This window comes from Fundulus heteroclitus, chromosome 19, assembly GCF_011125445.2.
Source record: "Fundulus heteroclitus isolate FHET01 chromosome 19, MU-UCD_Fhet_4.1, whole genome shotgun sequence".
NCBI classification, from domain to species: domain Eukaryota; kingdom Metazoa; phylum Chordata; class Actinopteri; order Cyprinodontiformes; family Fundulidae; genus Fundulus; species Fundulus heteroclitus.
In genome coordinates, this window is record NC_046379.1 from 3643372 (window position 1) to 3661945 (window position 18574).

Consider the following 18574-nt stretch of genomic DNA (forward strand, 5'->3'; position numbering starts at 1 on the left):
TGATGATCACCTCAACCTCCTTCCAGTCCTCTGGCAGAATTATTTTCTCTAAAGCTTGTATGAAAATTAAATTTCTGCTGTTGCTAACAGTGCCTCTCTGCAGATAGATATTCAGGTGCAGTCGGTGTTTTAAAATGAGTCAATTTTAGGCTTAACTGCCTCTTTATGCAAATGACAACATACTTTACTCTGATGGTTCTACCTCAGATTAGCCCTATAATTAGGATTGGGATCTCACCTGACCCAACCCAAATCTTGCAGAACTGGTCAGTTTTAACTTTAGCTGGCACTTTGTGAGGGGCTTAAAATAGACACCGGTTCCCAAAATTGTTGTAAAGACAGAGAGTACAACTGAGGTAGGTGATGAAATGAATTATAGTCTTTTCTTTTAAAGCTGAAAGTTAAATGGACTTTTATTATCAAACTAGACCATGTCTTATTTCTTCAGTCAGGAGAAAATTTGTTCAGGCCACATTTCTAAACATAATTGACTATTTAGACATCAGTTTTATTCATGCTGCTAGATTCTGTGAATCATTTCTTACATTTTATAACCTTATTTTATAGAATGCATCACTGAACTTTTTTATTTTTATCCTTGTTAGGTGTAAAGAAACTAAAGTATGTGTATGTATAAAGCTAAACTAGGTAAATTTCTCTCCTATTAAATCACTTTTTAAAACTTTACTTCTCTTTAGAGCCAGAATTGTATCTGAATTTGGTAAAACTTTCTTATTTTACCCCTTGGACCTGGACAAATATTCAGATTATACTGAAAAAGTCAAAAGGACATGACCGCTGTTGCTCAGTGGGAGGAGGAGTTGTCTTGAAATCTGAAAACCATAGGTTTGATCCCAGCTTCCTCCTGGCACATGTCCATGAGCCCCTGGGCAAGGCACTTAATGTCCTATTGATGTATGAATATGAGTGTGACTGGAGTGAAGGTGGCTCTAGTGTAAAGACAGCTTGTTTTAAAGTATAAGTCAGGCGGTCAGTTTTTCGTTTAATTTGTGTGCCTTCTTTGCCAGGTGTTCCCTGAAAAATGATGTTAATGTTAACAGACTTACTGGGTAAATGAATAAAATAAAATTAAAGCTAAACTACTAATAAACATAAATATTCCTTCCCTGAATTCAAGGTATAATAAATAAATAAATAAATAAATTTTACCCTTCTTATATTTAAAAGCATATATTTGGTTTGATGGATGATGAACAATGAAGATCTTTAACTTGCCTCCCTCTTTTTAACCTTTTTTTTTAAATGATAGTTGTATTTTGTTTGATTTAATGTTTTGGTTGTATTCATGCAGCGAGACTCACATCCATGTCTGTCATAAGATGCTATATGATGCGGCTTTTTGTGGTTAACCACATGGTATTTGTTAAGGTTTTTCTTTAGTCCTATTTAAACTCATGTTATCTTAAAAAAAAATGTCCATGTTTAATTTTATTCCTGCATTTATTTTTGCTCCTTGGAAGAACGAGTTTAATCAGACCAAACAGTTGCTGCTCTGAACTACTTCCTCCTCTGGTGTTACACATTTGTTTTTCTAATGGTCCCATTGCAGCCGAGCAGAACCCAGCGCCTCCGACAACGGCCCAACATCAGGAAGTCGCAATGAACCGGCAGCAGCGATACTTTCGAATTCCTTTCATCCGACCCGCGGACCAGTACAAGGACCCCCAGAATAAAAAGAAGGGCTGGTGGTATGCCCACTTTGATGGGCCTTGGATAGCCAGACAGATGGAGCTTCATCCAGACAAGCAGCCCATTGTGCTGGTTGCAGGTGAATCATCAGCTTTCTTTGTCATATTTTCACAAACGCATCGTTTTAGCTAAATCTCTAACGGTCTTCATAGAAGCCATCAAAAAGGAAATCTAATCTTCAATCTATTTATTATCTGATGTTGAGAAGTTGTATCACATTTGGCATTTTTTCCAGTTCCCCCTCATGAAAGAAATATATTAAATAAATTAGGAAATTCAATAAGGATTTTTTAATGCCAAAATGAATATCTGTAATTTTCTTAAATATATTCTTAAGGGCTCCTTATTTAGTTGAAAATGTATCAGAAAGGAGCAAACATCATTTTTATATCTCTATCACTACAAAAAGGGAACTAAAGTAAGTAAAATTTTCTTCAATTGAGTGCTTGTCCTTGATTTGAGCAGCACATTTAAATAATTTGCCAATGGAAGAAGATTTTTCCACTTAATAGGAACAATGCATCTCCACCATCTTATTTCAAGTGCAGTATATCTAATTATCTTATTTTAGGGGTCAAAATACTCATTCTATTGGCAGATCATTTTATTTACCTGCTCAAATCAAGGACAAATACAATTCTTTCAAGAAATCTTTACTGATTAAATAATTAAAATTAATCTCAAATACCATCACATTCATGAGTGTCTGTGGAGACTACACAGATTCTGCGTCTCTGCCCTCTCTCTGCAGATTGAAGTGGTACTTTAATTTCCAAAAGAAATGCAAATTTACATTTTTCTGGAAAGATGATTTTGAACGACTGAGCAATAGATCTGCCCTTGTTACCTTAGCCCAGGTTAATGGCTAAGATTACCAGCCATGAATATCCCTCTTATAGGTTTTTTACTTTACAATCCTTCTAAGGCTGCTGTTATGCCTGTGCATATTTTTCTGCCACACGTTCTCCTTCCACTAAACTTTCAATTCTGTTTAGATTATGCACTGTTTAAACAACCAGCTACTTTAGCAGCGCTCTTTTGTGGTTTACCCTTCTTTAGGCTGGTATCAGTGACCGTTGTCATCGGCATAATATATGTCTCTATTAATTATAAGTGTTTTCAATTAAATTACATTTTATTTATCCGTCCGTCCGTCCGTTGTCTTCCGCTTATCCGGGGTCGGGTCGCGGGGGCAGCAGCTTCAGTAGGGAGGCCATTTTATTTATATAGCACTAATTCATGATACATGTCATCTCAAGGCTCTTTCCAAAGTCAGACTCCATCAGATCCTCCAGATTGGTGAAAAAGTTTCCTCTCTAAGGAAACCCAGCAGGTTGCATCAAGTCTCTCCAAGCAGCATTCACTCCTCCTGAAAGAGCGTAGAGCCACAGTGGACAGTCGTCTGCATTGTTGATGGCTTTGCAGCAATCCCTCATACTGAGCATGCATGAAGCGACAGTGGAGAGGAAAACTCCCCTTTAACAGGGAGGAGAACCTCCAGCAGAACCAGAACCAGGCTCAGTGTGAACGCTCATCTGCCTCCACCCACTGGAGCTTAGAGAAGACAGAGCAGAGACACAGAAAGCACAGACGCTCACATTGACCCAGGAGTACTTTCTATGTTAGAGAAGACAGAGCAGAGACACAGAAAGCACAGAAGCTCACATTGACCCAGGAGTACTTTCTATGTTAGAGAAGACAGAGCAGAGACACAGAAAGCACAGAAGCTCACATTGACCCAGGAGTACTTTCTATGTTAGAGAAGACAGAGCAGAGACACAGAAATCACAGAAGCTCACATTGATCCAGGAGTACTTTCTATCTTAGATGGTAATACTGGAGTAGTTTTTATTAATCTAAGATAACATTCAGATTCTCTGGGGAACTGATTTATGTAAGGCAAACTCATCAACATTAACAGGTATGAGTCTGGTATGAGTTTCACTTTTTGAACTGAATTAATGAAATGCATAAACTTTTCAATCATGTCCCCATTTATTGAAATGTTTTCTAAATTATTTGGTGAAGCTAGTAAACCTCTTTGCTTACGCCTCCATCGCTCAGGCAAAGACGATATGGAAATGTGTGAGCTGAGTCTGGAGGAGACGGGTCTGACCAGGAAGAGAGGAGCTGAGATCCTGCCCAGGCAGTTTGAGGAAATCTGGGAGCGCTGCGACGGGATCCAGTACCTGAAGAAAGCGATAGAGAACAAGCAGGCCCGCCCAACGTACGCCACCGCCATGCTGCAGAGTCTTCTAAAGTGAGCCCTGCTCACCGTGGAGCGCTCCCGATCGGTTCAGTGGGATATTAGGACATAACCACGTGCACAGACGCTCCCTGCACAATCTTCTTGCTAACTGCTCACTTCATATTGATTCTTATATTGATTCTAATTTCTGTTTTTTTTTTAAGATTTTGCAGTGCAACACCTTGATTTAGTAGCGTTTTCGCTGTAGTAGTAGTTTTCCTTAATCTATGCAGAAATTAAAAATCCCACTCTGAGGCCTTAAATTGCAATAAAGTTGCACCACAGGAGTCTTAATTGGTTCATCCTTTGTAGCTGTAAACTTAAAACCCAAACTGTGACATTGAATTAGACGTTCTAAGAGCTTTATCTGTCTTGTGATGCCATAAAATTCATGCTTTATAATCTTTATGTCTATAAAAGAGGACAGTCTCCATTTAGACACAAATATCTGATGTCAGAAGTTGTTAACACAGTCAGCATCCAATCTTAAAACAAGCTCGTATCGACTAAATTGGATCCTTTTAATGTTTAATGTCATTTATGGGTAATTTCATGTAATGCCACAACAATCCGATGCCTGTAAAGGGTAGAAAGTCGTTTGTTTCCTGGCTGCATACATTATGTCTCTCAAGGCTTTTTTTTTTTTTTATTGTTGCTCATTTGATATGGAAGAGGGAGTTTTATTTTTCATGTTTGCAGTTTTGTGCATACAGGATTGTTCTACACCTAATAATGTTATTGGCGTTTGTGTTATGTGGGTTTTTTCAGTGGTTAGGGCAGACAACTTATCGTTTACTTACAAAATCCCGATTAACATTGAAATCTAATTTATGACAACTTTGCATCTGTAAACTGGTATGATGGCCTTTTTTTCTGGATAAACTGTAGAAAATAAACATTGCTGGAAAAATCCTAAATGGTTTCTTTCTGTTGTTACCATCTATTACTATTACTGGTTATTCTTTTGAAATTACAGCAGCAGTTTATCAGTAATAGTTTGAAACGGCAAGAACTTGTGTTAATTTGTTTAACTATTTGATTTTAATTTCCCTCACAAAAGGCCAGAGACATTATACTATATATACATTATACTATCGTTATAAAACTATACGCCTATATAGAATATAAAGTCAGCTTTTTTTAACTTAAAATTAATGATTTTTGGTAAAGCTGTCTTATTAAAATGTACTGTACATAAGCTTTAATAAGAAAATTTGTTAATTAAAATTTGTAGTTAAAAAGAATAATATCGGCAAGTGTAAAGAACTCAACAAGTCGGGAAAATATGTTTAATTCTGATATTCTGACTATCTCAGTTATGCAAGACTTTTGGAAAGGCAAAATGAATGATCTTTACATTTTTCTATTCCATTACACCTTATTAGCACTTACCCATTAAAAAGACTTGACTTCTGTCACATTACCTTTAAGCTTACTGCTAACCAAAGAGCTTTGCCTTTTTATAATAAATAAATCAGGAAATTTTTGGTAAATATTTTTGTTTGATTGTATTCTCAGACATTCAGATTTGGCTTGTGGCATAGTCATAACTAAACACAACCTGAGATGCAGAAAACGGAGAACTTTACTTTAAAAACCTTTTATTTTATTTGCTTTACATGAAAAATGTATAAAAATATGTCCAAATCTTGATTAACAACAAGGTTGCGAATGGGAGACACTGATGGAGAGACAGCGCAGCAGGCAAGTCAGTAGCTTATACAGTACATTCTCTTTTTTTTATCTTTTTGGGACAAAAAAAATGGCAACAAAACAAAATATATTACTTTGTCTAAACATACGATCAGAAACAGCCATGTGTCTCCGTCTGTAAATAATAAATACCTCATTGTGAGGAAAGGGCAACCTTTGCCATGGGTGCACAGGAAATGTTCCTACCATTTATGTCATGTAATAAATATTGGGTTCCCCTCCAACGCAGCGTCCTCCTCAGAACTCTGTCTAATAAGAGACTTAAACCACTATGAAGTTCAGAAACACAGCCAAACAGTCGCGTTTCCTCCGCTCTCCTCATGCTTTGCAGCAGATGAAGGTGTGATCAGAGGACGGTGACTTCCAAACACTCGCTGTCCGACGCCCTCAGCAGACAACACGTTCTGTATTCACTTGGCAGCCGCCATGTCTGGAGGAAAGAGGACGCAAAGTGTCAGCTAATTCCAAGATGGAGTAACTCACCTATAATTATCATGCATTCGGCAGAAGGCAATTATCAGAAGACAAATTACGAAAGCTCGAACCGACAGTTTTTCATTTGGAGAGTGTTGTCTCAGGGAAATTGTTGAGGAAAAGTTGTTAGGATCATTTCTCTGCTGTTAAAGGAAAAGTTTGATCACAAAAACGCCGCAGTGATTCAGTTTTGGGAGTTCATAGGGGAATCATTAGTGAAAGTGTTGTCGAACTTTTACCTTTGCAGGCGTCAAACAGCTGCAAAACAATTTGTCAGGTTAATTATCTTTTACCGCACAGTTTTTAAACCATTGTGAAACATAAAAACAGAAGATGCTAGTTTAAAAGTTTGACCTGTACATTACCTTTGTTTAAGTTTGTTTGTACAAACTTCAACGGACCAACATGGGGTAACACATAATTGTGGAGTGAGAGGAAAATTATTAATAATCTAATATTTAAGTAAAATCTAAAAGAAATGAATATATACAGTGATGTGAAAAAGTGTTTGCCACTTCCTGGTTTCTATTTTTTGTATGTTTGTCACACAAGTGTTTCAGAACATCAAACTAATTTAAATATTAGTCAAAGACAAGCAAACAAAAAAGTTTACTTTTTAAATGAAAGTTTTTTTTTATTATTATTAAGGGAGAAAAACAAAACCTACAGGCCCCCGTGTGAAAAAGTGATTACCTCCTAAACCTAATGACTGGTTGGGCCGCCCTCAGCAGCGCCAACTACTATAAAGTGTTTGCGATAACTCTGTGAGTCTTTTCCAGCGCTGAGGAGGAACGTTGGTCCGCTCACCTTTACAGAATTGTTGTAGTTTAATCACAACTGTGACAACATATTTAAACCTTTTTAAGGCTTAAATATGACTCCAGTCAGGACAATGGCTTCATCAGAATATGTGTTTTGGTTAAGGACCAGATCTCTCCTGCACTGTAGTTGGTGCTATGTGACACAAAGGGTTGTAATCCACCCAACTAGAGGAAGAACTTTACAGTACATAAGTAAATTAGAGTAAAAACAAATTATCATCAATCAAAAACTGAAAAAAAATTTGCAAAGATGAAATTGGGGAGGAAGAGGAAGATGGTTTAATAGGATTAAAAAGGAAAAGGAAAACATTAATAAGACTAAGATTTGTGCATACAGGACTTAATTATGCACCTTTTTGAAATACAAAAGCATAATACAGTGATTTGTGACCTCTGTGGAAAGGATGAAATATCAGCGCGAAAGATGATCTAGGCTAAAATCTGAAAATATTAAATAAAGATTTAACATAACAGGCACATTGTAAATGAACTTTTCTATAATGCTATAGTATTATATATATATATATAATATTATATATCATATATATATATATATATATAGATATATAATATAAATATATATATTAATATATATATATGTTATACATATTAATGTTATATATAGTATACATATATATATGTAGACATATATAATGTATATATGTATCACATATATTACAGTATATGTATATACATATATACATATATGTAGAATACAGAATATATATATATATTAGCATATAATATATATATATATATTATATATATGATCTCTATATATCTATAGTATATATATATATAATTATATCATAGATAATATATATATAGTACTATATATATATAGTGTATACATATATAGTATATATGTATCCATATCTTATTATACATATATGTATATATGTATACATATATATATCTATATATCATATATTATATATAGATATATATATATATATAATATATATATATGATATACTATATAGTCCAAAAGGAATGTTAGGAACATGATGGGATAAAGAGGAAATCCGGATTATCAATAAAGTATTGTTCTGAATTTTTGTTCTGAATTTTACAGAATGTCAAACTAATACACAGAATCTAGTAGGTTAGTTACACACCCATGTACAGTAAGGCTGTAAGGACTCTAACCAAAGTGGAAGTGCGTCAGCGTTTAAGTGCTGTCAGAGAGGAAGGAGGTAGGAATAGGAGCCTGCATGCTTCCTATCATAGTTCCTTTAGCATAGGGAGCTTGTAGGAGCTGTAATTAGGATATTTCAGACGAGCCTTCATTTTGATTTTATCCGGCTGTTTAGAAGTGGACTTGCTGCCGTGTTTTGGGTCTTTGTTCTGCTGCAGAACCCAAGTTGGTTTCTAGTCTGGATCTATACTGAGATCAAACGACACACTGGTGGACCCTATTTAATAATTAGATGACTTTATTTAATAATTAGTTGACTTTTGAAGGCATTTAGTTTTGCCGGGCACTCTGAAGGGGTTTGACATTTTCTTTTCACAACACAATTATGCAGTGAAGAAAGTCTGGAGGTAAATCCACAAAACCGAACCATCTTCCTCCAGATTTACATTTATATTCACAATTTAAAGCAGTTCTGGTTTGTCTTACCTCACTACGCGGCAAATTGTGGTGGAAACCCACCATGTCTGAAACTAACTTTTCTGATCTTGTTGTGTAGAGTCGTCTGGGGATCTGCAGAGAAGGAGAAGGTACACGGTTTGATGCTTATCCTCCTAAATTAAGACAAAGCTAGCATTTTATACAAATCTATTGTGTGTGGGAATCTAGCTTCTACAGCAAGCGCCTCTCAGGTAAGCAGAATTACAGGTGTGTGCTTTGAACTCTTTTCATTGTGAAGCTGAAAGCCTCAGAGCAGCAACAAACCAACCCTGAGGCAGTTTTTGTTTTTGTTTTTTTGCTCTGGGAAGAAGTTGTTATTTAGCAGATGCTTGGAGATTAGGGCTTTGGGCTCAGTGGTTAGTCGGGTTAGTTATGCGGATCCGCTCGTTGTACCTCAATACTCAGATGTATATTTTCAATTGAGGCAAAATGTTCCTGCTCAGACTGTTGGGAGTGCGAAGAGGCAGAGCTCGAGGGGCACGGTAGAGTGGAAACATGAGTTAAGACACCGTCATCATTCTCAAACACTGGGTTCTCCCTCAAAGTGTTCTCAAAGGCATAGGGTGCATGGGTGTGCCTGCGATGTAAAAAGATGGAGGCCTTTAAAGCCGGAGCCGACAGGACAGGACATGAAGCAGGGCTCAGACTTACACCAGCGCCACGGTCTTTCTGCTTTTTATACACTTCTTGTTGATGAATATTAACACGCCGATGACAGCGCAAACAAGGCAGAGACTCCCCGCGAGGCAGGTTATGATCAGAGAAGGGTCCAGAGGCAGCGACACCAGCTCGCTGCAGCGTTCTCCGTGGTAGTGCCAGTATTTACCTGCAGGGCATCTGAAACAAAGGACGACAACGTTCAGAGGAGGAGCCGCGTGGTCAAACCTCTGCAGGAAAGAAAATGACTTCTACTCTCTGCAGAAATGCTTCAAAAATAATTCAGCTCTTTCTGTGTCTGAAAGCAAATGCTGTTGAATAAATCCCCCCGAGCACAGCGAGAGTTATACATGCATTTGAATATGGAGCATTAATGCTGGGTTTCTATGAATTACAAACTTTTTTTATGTCTTTTCAAAAAGTTTTAATGCATTGCAACGTGCATAAATTAATAATAGGTGACAATAATTTGGTATTTCAAATTCTTTAATAATCATATAGAAATGTTGAAAACTTTATATCTATGTTAGAAGTGAGATTAAGTTTTACTTTGTCATTTAGGACCATATTTATTGCTTTTTGATTCAACAAAACTGTTTCTGAACTAAGTTCCCCTCAACAAATTAAAATAATATTTAAAAGTTTTATTTTTGGATCTCAATTCAACTCACTAAGTGGAACACATTTTGTACATTAATTACACCTACTGATGTTTCTAAACCTTTATTTTTGTTAATTATGCTGGTTTTCTCCTCACAGTGAATTAAGTGGTATCATTGTTCAGCTCCTGTTTAAAATAGTTAAAAAATGTCTTAGAGCCTGAAGATTAGAACTTATCCAGGTTCTGTGGTGGTTTTGTAAGGTAAACACAGGGTTTCATTTATAGTAGAATTTAATTTTCCTAATGGCTATCTCCCTGGTCAGGAGAGGGATGAGCTGACAGAATAAAAGAACCAGAACCAAAAAGAGAGCCCATCCGATTTATTAAGCCTGTTATAGTTGGTCGTGCAACCGTTTCATTGACTGTATGTTTTTGTTTTTGTCCATCGAATCTTAAAAGTTTTCATGACCTTTCATGTCCCTAAAGACGGAGCCCAGACCTTTAGTACGGGTTTTGGTGTCGTTACCAACTCGGTTCTGGATTCAAAAGAGAAGAACCACCAAACATCTACAACGCCTGCACCAGAATAAAACATCCGGTGCTTCTCCAGAGACACGACCATGAGATTCAGAACCGCAGGGACCCGGTTCACTGGGACTTTATTTAACAAGAGTCTGCCTTTTCAGGCTTTTTTCCAGAGTCTGAATGTGCCGGACGCCAAAGGCATCACTCCGTTTGAGCAAAGAAGGATGTGTCAGGTCTGCACATTTACACAAAAACCTTTTTATGTTTAGAAATTTGAGAAACGCTGATAAAACGGCTGATAAAGTTAATCAGCTAATGATATTCTACGTTTCCATTTTATGTTACTTGTGTTTTGATTCTTTATTACTTCTTAAAAGCATGATTAGAAATAGGTTTATTAATGATTCTAGAAGTGGTTTCTTTCAACATAATCATTCAATTTCAGTGGAAATTTCACATTTTATTATATTAAATTTTGATTTATCTCTTTCTAAAGTTGCAATAAGTAAAAATAACTTAACCATCAGATAGTTTATTTATATATTTGAGACTAAGGAGGAGTTAGAGAGCCCAATTCACCCAGCTGGCATGTTTTTGGGCTTTGGGAGGAGGGCTGAGTATGCAGAGAGAACCCACATATGCACAAGAAGAACATCCATAAGAACAGTAATATATTTTATTAACTAGGTTTCACACATAAATATAATGAATCAATTGTTAAACTTAATCTCTGTATTGTTTCCCTAATCCCTACAAAAGCTGACCAAGCCAACCTGCCCTGTGTGAAAAAATAATTTACTGCTAAAAATAAAAACCTGGTTGTTCCTCTCTTAGCAGCAACAACTGCAATCAAACAAAAGTGTAACTGGAAATAACTGGGAACGGTTCACATCCATGTGGAGGGAAATTTCTTTCTTTTTCTTTATTTTAGCCCCGTTGGAGGGTTTTTGAGCACGAAACATAAAAAAGTAAGTTTAATTACTAATTCATTTTATCATTACTTTGAGTGCTACTTATTCTGAAACTGTTGATTTTTGTTAAAAACAAATTTTCCTTAATATGATATTTTATTAATGAATGTGCTTAAATTAAATGTTAAAGTTTTCAGAGTTTTTGAAAGTAGTATTGTGCTACAATAATAAAAGATCAATTTATTTTAATGTACGCTTTTTTGTAGTAATTCCATTATGTTATAGATGTGTTTTATAGTATTTTTAAGGTTAATTTGAATGTCTAAAATTACATGTAATTTAAAATAGTAAAGAGATAAGATATGATAAGCTTTATTGATCTCACAATGGAGAAATTCACTTGTCCCATCGGCTCAATAGTCAAAAGTCAGAAGAAGGTGCCTAAGTAGGTAAGTAGAATCAGTTAGATACATTATACAGCTATATACAATTCTATACACCCCTATGTATAATCAGGTTATTGCACATATGTTATTATACACTTTATACAGGATTATTGCTCAGGATTATTGCACAGGTTATAGCTCCTTGCATAAATAGGTTATTGCACATGTGTTATTATACTCTTTATACATGATTATTGCACAGGCTTATTGCACAGATTATAGCACATTGTTTAAATAGCTTATTGCACTTAAGTTATTACAGTTATTGTTGCAGCTGTGGTGCATGGTTGCAGTAATTAGTATAATGGTTACAGGTATAAAGCAGCGAAGTATGATTAGGTAGCAGCAGGAATGAATGACCTTTATAACATAATAATATAACACAATAATATAACACAGCACATTATTGCACATAGTTACTGCAAAACACTTGTTACAGTAATTGTAACAGTTATACAGTTATATGTATAATCCAGAGATTGAATTCACATGAGTTGCATATTATTGTACGTTAGTTATTGCACGTTACTTATTACGTTTATGGTTACTATTTAATTGCAGTTTTATATAATAGTAACCATAAATGTAATAAGTAACGTGCAATAACAAAAAACAAAAAAACAAGAGGTCTGTGCAATCCAGGTGCAATCCAGATAAAGTAAAGCTCGCAGAATAAATAGAATCTGACATATTTAACAGTACGGCTGCTTTAAAGTGTGCGTATGTTGAGTGTTTGATCAGCGAGTTTCTCCGTACCTGCAGGTGACGCCGTGACCTGGGATTATCTCACACTGGCCTCCGTTCATGCAGTAGTCTGGCTGCAGAGAGCAGGCGCTCTGACAGGGCAGTCCGTCCACGGTGCTGTAGCCGGGGTCACACAGACACTCGGCCTCGCTGCTCCAGCTGTTTACCACGCAGTGGGAAAACTCGTTGCAGGCCAGGAACTTACAGGGATCTGCTTGGTCAGCTGAAGCCAGCAGGGATTGGGGGGGGGTTCACCGTGCAGGAAGAGAGAGGTGGAAGCAGGAGCAGAGAGGTGCCCATTAACATTAATGAGGTCTCATACGCTCTGTAGATGAAGAGGAGAGCTTACAGGGCATTTCTATTTATCCCATTGTACTTCCCTGCTTTAAATAAACCATGATTTTAATGAGCTTACCCACAGTCATAAACCCATCAAACCTAGAGATAACATAACACCCCTGGTGTGGGGGGAAAATGCAGTTTTTAAATCATGGTTTTACTTTTTGAGGGGAGAAACTGCAACCTATGTTAAAAAATGATTAACTTCATAATTAACCACATTTTGTTGGACAGCTAACTTTAATATCACCAGTCCCACTCGGTCATTAATATTGGAGGAGCTGGAGAGTCAAGAAGCAGTTGAACAGAACCTGTCTGGCAACATGAAGTAGACAAAAAAAATCTCACAATCAAACACATGTGACAATTTAAAGAACGGATTAGAAACAAAAGCATTGATATTTACCAGACTGGAAAGAGTTTAAAGAACTCAGAACAACAACAAAAGAACCCAGAACAACATCTGCGGACCTCACTTGCTTCAACTAAACTCAGTGTTCGTGATTAACAATAAGTCAGAAAGACACCAAGGGCAGTTCCATTTCTGACCCAAAAACCCACAAAGTTCTGTCTCACAGTTGCTAAATAATATCCTGCCAGTCGGACCTTTGAGAAAATATTCTGTGGACTCAGGAGACAAAGGTTGAACTACTTGGACTGTGAGGAATCCCCATACGTCTGATGTAAAAGTATCACACCACTGTCAAACACGGGGGTGGTTTGATCCTGAAAGGCTGCTTTGCTCATTTAGGAACTAGAAAAAAAATAGAAATAAAATAGAGTATTGCAGTGGCCTAGTCAAAGTCCACACTTAAATCCAGTGAGGATGCTATTTCATGACGCTAGGCCGTCTGTTTGTGCTTAGAAATGTTCCAATTCTGCTGGATTAAAACATTTCTGCAAAGAAGAGTGGGTCAGAGTTCCCCCGCAGTGACTGAAAACACTCACTTTACATTTTAGGGCAGCTGTTGGGGCCAAGAATGAGACAACCGGGTCTCAGGTTCAGGTTGCAAATACCTTTTCACGTAGGGCCTGGTTGGCTTGAATAGATTTGGGCTCCATCCAAACACCCTTAAAAACAGCTCCTAGCTCCTGTTCCATGGCCTTTTATGAGGTCGACAGTCAGGACTCTATCGTAGCGAGGAAAGGAGCTTCGTACTGCTGTGCCAAATTCAGACAGCCTTTAACTCCGACGTCTTTACGCGAGGGAAACACACATGGATGATTCAAGTCAGATCTGGGCCTACATCCTTCTGAAAATTAAGTACAAAGTGTGATCTCTCTTCTCTCCGGACATTTTCCTTGATTTCCGTGAGGTGGGTTGTGCTGATACGTCATGTTTCGCAAAGAACTGTGCGATACCTCATAGCTTCTTAGCGCCGGTAAGGGACGTTGTGGGGTTCCTAGGCTGAATTAGCCACCAGAGGAAGCTCACAGGCTCCTTTTTCCTAACTCCTTCCTCTCTGACTGCACCATTCAGACAGGTTACATGGATACAGCCTTGGTCTTCTTCTTGTTTTCACTCAGGTTATTTCTGTCTCATTTTAAACTTTGTCCGATGAGCTGAAACATTTAAGAGTAAGAGAAGGGCCACAGCAGCAAAAAAATTCTTAACAGGGAAAATACGTTTTTTTACCGCTGTGTTATGAAAACAGTGACAGGATGGGGTTTAGCACGGTGTGATCAGACCACCTTGTGTCTTTCATAAGCTTCAGGCCAGTCTGCTCTCTTTATGTTTCTTATTACCAGTCATTTTACTTGGAAAATAAAAATATAAATATATTAAAAAAGGATAAAATCATTGAATATCCTTTTGCAAACACTAAATCCCATGAAAAAGTAACAGTGGAAGAGCTATTTGAAGACAAACTAATACTTTAGCAAGAACTTCTCACCTGGTTCGACCTCCAAAGAGCGACTGTCAATCTCAATGTCAAGTCGATTAGAAGCTGCACTGCAGAGGTCCTCCAGCACACAGTGCACAGCTTCTGTGACGTTGTAAGGGACTGGCCTGTCCAGTTTCATCCTGCTGTTTACTACCACACTCCCATTCCTGAAGTTGAGGATCTCCAGCTGCTTAAATCCAGTCAAATTGGACTGTAAATACGGCAAAAGCTGTGCAAAGACAGAGGGAAAATAAGATGAATCAGCCACTGCTTCTCAGAAGTTAATTATAAGAGGATTAGTGGTGTAAAATATTTTTTTGCTCTAGAAAAGCAGCTTTTAGCAATTACAAAAGAAGAATACTAAGTTTTTAGTTTATCTGAGGAAACTTAATTAATAAATGATGCATAATTCATGTTATTGTTTTGAGTCAGTAAAGATTTTGTCCCATTGAGAAGAAAAAAAAAAAAACAATGATTATTTATCCTCCCTTATCAGTGACAGTGTCATTTCACAGTTTTATTTATTATTCAGGTCACATATAAGAGTGAATTCTATGAATAGTTCATAATTAAATTTTGATGTGAGCATGAAAGGCTGTCTTTGAGGCCACTGATTGCGCAATTAGATCCAGAACAAAATTGGAGTTTGATTTAGAAGCACTGGTGCAGTGAACATGCTAATTCTTGATATTAAAAAATGTGAACAAAAAAACTGTGAAAGGATGGGAAATTTTAATAAAAAGTCTGTGCATGACAAGAAAGCAGTCTCAGGCACTAAACTAGTCTATAATAAACACTGCTTGGTGACAGAGCTTTGCAGGAGCAGATTGAGGCAGAGGTAAGTACACCCTCCCTCAGATCCAAAGCTAACGGGATTATAGCATCATTAGAGAGAAAATATCCGGTCCGCACCAAGTTGGAAAGATATTATTTTGTCGCCGAAATGTATGCTGACTGTTAAAACAAAGCCGTGCGATGAAATAAGAGATTTCCACAGAAGGATTTTGACAAAATACAATTAAAAAAAAAGCACTGGGTAGAAACCAAAAAGGTATTCTCTGTTTATTTGAGTTGGTGACATCACAAGAACCATGAGACTGAAGCTGATTAGCTGGCATTAGGAAACTCTATGGTAGGTGGGTGGTTTGAGTTTGAACCAGACTTTCTCTGCAGTGAGCCCTGAAATCATGATGACCGTGGAAGCAAACATGACTTTGGTGTCCCTCAGGGCTCAGTGTTGGGCCCACAAATCTTTAAAATGTAGCATAATGCTCTATCCAAAGCCAATTATCGTTTTGAGAACACAAATGTTTTTGTTTTCTGGGCACAGTATTAAAGAAGTATTAGAGGAGATGATCCAGGAAATGTTTAAATTAAAAATCTAAATTACCTCATCCCCCTGCTTTCACTGACTTAATATAAATATATATATGTTTTTATTCAAATTTACGTGTCATCTTAAACATTTAACAGGTGAGCATCGGTTAATATTACTGATTGACTACTTTCTACATCTGTTCATTCCAGTGTGTCCTGGTTCTCTTCACAAACTGCTTTCAGGTGTTTTAATCATGCCGCGTTTTCCTAAAACTCATGCTCTGTCATCACATGTGGATCAAGCGGCTTTAAGGAAAAAGAAATAGCAAAACAATAGAAGAACTGATTGTGAACTGTTGTTCTGGGGACAATACACTGCATGTAAAGTAGGTTTGGCTGATGTTGCAATGAATTCCCGTCATTTACGTTCCAAATGGAGCGTCTCTTATTACATTGAGTCATTGCTGATTTAATAAAAACTGCAGGAGCTGTGTGTGAAAGGGGATGAATGTGTCCTGACTTTACATCATGATGAACTTCCTTGTTTTGCTCACCTTTCTTGCAGACACGTTTTTTAAATGATGCTTTATTGTGCTAAAGGTTTGCAGGCGTTTGTTAATGCACAGCTCTGAAGCCTTCGCTCCAGTCAAGGTCTGAACCATTTGGCTGAGCTATTCATGCTCTTTATTTGCTTCTGCGTCTGGGATCATTGTCCTTTTGTCTGACTTTGAGCCGAGCTTCAGCAGCCGAACGTGTTTCTGCTTCACATTTGACTTCAGAATGCTTGACTAAATGGAGAAGTTCTGCAAACAGGCTGGGTTATTACTTCGTTTAAGACTTTGGTAAGGCCTCAGGTGTGAAAGAGGCTGTATTAGCTTTACTCTAAGTGTGTGTGCTCAGAAATGGGCATTCATACTCAGGCTAGAGGCGAGCAGCAACATACACTCAGTTGGATCTAATTTAGTCGTTTATCTTTCTCTTGCAACCTAAATATTTAATGTGCATGCCTTGTAGTATTTCATATTAATAAGATAAGGGAGTTAAAAGAAATAAAATAGTCTCGCTTTGCACACTGCCATCCCTATCTAAACGTAACTGGATGAAGTTGATGCCGTGAATAAACCGCACTATAAATGTATTAAATTCACATTGGATCCTTTTAGCTTCTGCAGCCGAAGCAGCAAAACAAAGTTTTAAATGTAACTTCATTTATCTTTATTCAATTTAAATGTCTTCTCAGTTTTAGACCTACAGTGCCTCACAAAACCATTCCTATCTCTCCAAACTCTCAACCTTCCATGATGTTTGTTGGGATTGTTTGTGGCAGACCAGAACGATGGAGTGCAGGATGAAGGAGTGGAAGGAAAGTGAGGAATGGGTTTCAAACTGTTTTCCAAAGTAAAATCAGAACGTCTGCAATCACGGCGGCAAGTCTGTTGAGATGTGGCTGTCTGAGCTTTGCACATCCAGAAGCTGATATTCTTATTTGTAAAATAGGATATTTGTAAAATAGCCTTGGGATAATGTGCAGCGCTTTATGTCACACATTGTGCATTTAGGCCCAAAAGCTTTATTTTGGCCTTATCTGAACAGAGCACCATTCTCCACATGTTTGCTCTGTTCCTACATGGCTGGTGGCAAACTGCATTTAGGACTCCCTATGTTTAATTTTTTCTAACATTCTTCTTGTCATTATTCTATAACGGCCCTATTTGCAGAAAACAATCGTCCCACCTGAGCTCTGGATCTGCAGCTCCTCCAGAGTTGCCATAGGCCTCCTGGCTTCTTTCCCTGCCCTGTCAGTTTAGATGGACGGCCAAATTTACTAACTAACTAACTAATTAATTTACTAATAATAACTTTATTTAAACGGGGGCAATGCACAGCTCAAACATAAATGTCCCTATTTGATGTGCTGCACCAGATTACAGCATAAATTAATTTGCATCTGCAGTCCCTTAACAGATTACAAAAAATGAATATACAATAGAATAATAGAATAAAGCAACACTAGAAATTATGTTGTAATCACTCTGCATAAGCACACACATACTGGCATACACAGTTATACAATTAATGATTACATATTTGAGCAGTTATCGACAATTTCTTCAAGTTAAATTTGAAAACTGAAAATAAAAAACTGCAGCTCCTCACATGATCAGGCTGCGTGTTCCACTGATTAGTAGCCAGAAGAAGCTGGTGGGTTTATTCACTAATTAGGAGACTTTTAAAGGCAGTTGGGTGCAATGTTTTTTGTTTATAGGTGTAAAGGGGGGGGGGGGGTGAATACAAATGCATGCCAGACTTTTCAGATTTTTATTTATGAGAAATCCAAAAATAAATCCCAGTAAAATACAGTCTGTGACTGTAATGATCGTGAAAAAATATAACTATGCAGTTTGGATAAATCTGAAGCCAGAGCATAAAGACTAAAAACTGATTAAAGTCATTCAGGACTAGGAGGAAGTCAGACATCTAAAGTAATGCACCACGGTGAACGTCACTGATCTACACTGGACCATTTCCAACCAGCCCAGGATCAC

At 37.2% G+C, this 18574-nt stretch overlaps 2 protein-coding genes across 12 annotated transcripts in view; one reads left to right on the forward strand and one right to left on the reverse strand.

The window, feature by feature from the left end:
• myo6b (myosin VIb) overlaps positions 1-4875 on the forward strand; it is a 68220-nt gene extending 63345 nt beyond the window's left edge. For all 5 annotated transcript variants that reach the window (XM_012867808.3, XM_021319141.2, XM_012867809.3 and 2 more), the window contains 2 exons: positions 1571-1789; positions 3775-4875. In XM_012867808.3, coding sequence (XP_012723262.2) covers positions 1571-1789; positions 3775-3974 — 419 coding nt within the window. In that variant the 3' untranslated portion in view covers positions 3975-4875. The remainder of the gene's footprint in view (positions 1-1570; positions 1790-3774) is intronic.
• Positions 4876-5540: 665 nt separating this feature from the next.
• The window catches only part of impg1b (interphotoreceptor matrix proteoglycan 1b), a 40179-nt gene continuing 27145 nt past the window's right edge, over positions 5541-18574 (reverse strand). For 2 of the 7 annotated variants that reach the window (XM_021319116.2, XM_021319113.2), the window contains 6 exons: positions 14721-14940; positions 12499-12709; positions 9254-9439; positions 8996-9179; positions 8591-8674; positions 5541-6101 (listed from right to left, as the gene is read on the reverse strand). In XM_021319116.2, coding sequence (XP_021174791.2) covers positions 6018-6101; positions 8591-8674; positions 8996-9179; positions 9254-9439; positions 12499-12709; positions 14721-14940 — 969 coding nt within the window. In that variant the 3' untranslated portion in view covers positions 5541-6017. Of the gene's footprint in view, positions 6404-8590; positions 8675-8995; positions 9180-9253; positions 9440-12498; positions 12710-14720; positions 14941-18574 lie in introns of all 7 variants that reach the window. The other 5 variants (XM_021319115.2, XM_021319114.2, XM_036150725.1 and 2 more) reach the window with 5 other exon arrangements.